General features: G+C 41.8%; 1 protein-coding gene across 1 annotated transcript; it reads left to right on the top strand.

Moving 5' to 3' along the window:
* Positions 1-1106: 1106 nt before the first annotated feature.
* LOC138881024 (uncharacterized) lies at positions 1107-2028 on the top strand. Its single transcript, XM_070161220.1, has 2 exons — positions 1107-1284; positions 1442-2028. Exons 1-2 carry the CDS (start codon positions 1107-1109, stop codon positions 2026-2028), a joined length of 765 nt encoding a protein of 254 aa, XP_070017321.1.
* Positions 2029-2729: the final 701 nt, after the last annotated feature.

Raw genomic sequence — 2729 nt, 5'->3', positions numbered from 1 at the left:
GAAAGGGTGATAGTTGTCTATGCTTGTACTGTAAGGTTATTCCGAGCGAGAATCTCTCGTCCCAACATAGGCTCTTGATTCTATAATTAAAGATTAAGGGGGAGAGGAAAAAGAGACATGTATATGGTCAACTTAGGATCAAGTGGGGAGCCTTCATTAAGGACAAAACATAGGAGTTGAGAAGAAGTTGCTAGTTATGGGGGCTTGGAGGGGCAGTGGGGACGCGAATAGTATGTGGACCATGACAGCAAGTTGCGTTCGGGAAGCTGCTAGAGAGGTATTAGGGGTTTCGAAAGGTCATTCGGGAGGTCACAAAGGGGATTGGTGGTGGAATAGTGAGGTCCAAAGTAAAGTTGAAGCAAAAAAGCAGCATACATGAATCTGGTGGAGAACAAGGACAAGGAGGAAAAGATTGCTAATAGGGAGGGGTATAAGAAGGCAAGGGCGGAGGCAAAGCTAGCAGTTACGATGGCTAAGACTGTAGCGTTTGAACGTCTGTATGAAGAATTGGGAGCCAAAGCGGGGATAAAAAGTTGTACAAGCTTTCCAAGGTGAGAGAGTGGAAGGCCCGTGACTTGGGCCAAGTGAAGTGCATTAAGGATGAGGAAGGCAAAGTATTGGTGGAAGAGATACTTATTAGACGAAGATGACAAACATATTTCCATAAACTCTTGAACGAAGAAGGTATAAGAGCATTGTGCTAGGTGAGTTGGAGCACGCCGTGAGTCATCGAGATTTTGGATATTTTAAGCGTATTAAGGATGAAGAGGTTATGGAGGCTATGCCTAAGATGAGCAGGGGTAGAGCGACCGGGCCAGAGAAATTCTGGTTGAATTTTAGAAGTACGCAAACTGGGAAACTGTGGAGTAGCTTACTAAGTTGTTTAATATCATTTTTAGAACGAAATAGATGCCCGAAGAATGGAGGTGGAGTACAAGATTCTGTTGTATAAGAACAAGGGTGATATCTAAAAATGCAATAACTATAGGGGTATCAAGCTACTAAGCCATACTATAAAAGTTTGGGAGAGGATGGTGGAAGCGAGGGGGAGGCAAAGTGTGTCTATTTTCGAGAATAAATTTAGATTTATGCTGGGGCGTTCAACTATGGAAGCTACTCACCTCGTTAGGAGACTGGTGGAGAAGTATAAAGAGAGAAAGAGGGACCTGTACATAGTGTTCATGGATTTAGAAAAAACATATGATAAAGTCTTGAGGGAGGTTTTATGGAGATGTTTGGAAGCTAGAGGTGTTCCAATAGCTTACATTAGGGTGATTAAGACATGTATAATAAATCTAAGACTCGGGTAAGGATGACATGTGGGGACTCAGAACACTTTTTAGTTGAGTTGGGTTTGCATCAGGGAGCCTTGGCAATGGATGTTTGACGAACCACATTCAAAGGGAGGTGCCATGATGCATATTATTCGCTGATAACATAGTACTAATTGACAAGACGCGACGTTGGGTTAGCGCGAGGCAGGAGGTTTGGAGACAAACCCTAGAGTCGAAAGCTTTCAAGTTGAGAAGGAACAAGACGGAACACTTGGAGTGCAAGTTCAGTGATATGACTCATGAAATGGATATGGACGTGAGGCTTGATCCACAAGTCATCCCCAAGAGAGCTAGTTTTAAGTACCTTGGGTCAATAATCTATGATAATGGGGAGATTGATGATGATGTCATACATCGTTTTGGAACATGGTGGATGAAATGGAAGTTAGCATCTAGTGTGTTATGTGACAAGAATGTACCTCTGCGACTTAACAGTAAGTTCTACAAAGTGGTGGTCAGACCAACTATGTTGTATGTGGCAGAGTGTTGGCCTGTCAAGAAATCTCACGTCCAGAAGATGAAAGTGGTAAAAATGAGAATGTTGAGATGGATCTATGGGCATACCAGGAGAGATAAGATTATGAATGAAGATATTAGGGACATGGTGAGAGTGGTCTTTGTGGAGGACAAGATTCGAGAAGTGAGGTTAAGATGGTTCAGGCATGTGAAGAGAAGGGACACAACTGCCCAGTGAGGAGATGCGAGAGGTTGGCTATGGGGAATATGCGGAGAGGTAGAGGTAAGCCAAAGAAGTCATGGCGGAAAGTGATTAGGTAGGACATGGTGCAACTCCAGCTAACCGCGGACATGACATTTGATAGGAGGGTGTGGAGGTTAAGGATTATGGTTGAAGGTTAGTAGGTTGCTGAGCGTTCGTCTTTTCCTTACCGGAAATATTCGTATTGCTTTTGCATTCCTTTAGGCTTACTTTTTTTTTTACTATATGTTGTTCTGTTTCTTACTTCTATACACATTATTGTCTTTTTCGCTTCGATTTATCTAATTTTGTGTTGTTGATACTGTTTGCTGCAAATGCTCTTTCCTCATATTTTTTTGTGGCGATGGTCTATCAAAAACAACTTCTCTATCTTTACAAAATGTAGAGATAAGGTTTGCGTACATCCTACCCTCCCCAGACCCCACTTGTGAGTTTCTCGCTGGGTATGTTGTATTGTTGTTGAATACATGATCAAAATAAGAAATGACAAAAAACCCTTTATCGTTTTACAATTTAGATCACTTTCCTTTTCTAAAGCAACGTGTACTCTCTGAATTAGATATCTTTTCTAGGTTAAAATTGCTTGTGTCCTATGCGTGCTCGGTTACAACCTTCCAGTAAGCACTTGAAGTACTAGCATACATCAATTTCGAATATCAGGTTGTATAACACAAAAA

The sequence above is a fragment of the Nicotiana sylvestris genome, chromosome 11 (genome assembly GCF_000393655.2).
Source record: "Nicotiana sylvestris chromosome 11, ASM39365v2, whole genome shotgun sequence".
Classification (NCBI taxonomy): domain Eukaryota; kingdom Viridiplantae; phylum Streptophyta; class Magnoliopsida; order Solanales; family Solanaceae; genus Nicotiana; species Nicotiana sylvestris.
The sequence above is the reverse complement of the archived record's forward strand: the minus strand, read 5'-3'. Positions and strand labels throughout refer to the sequence as shown.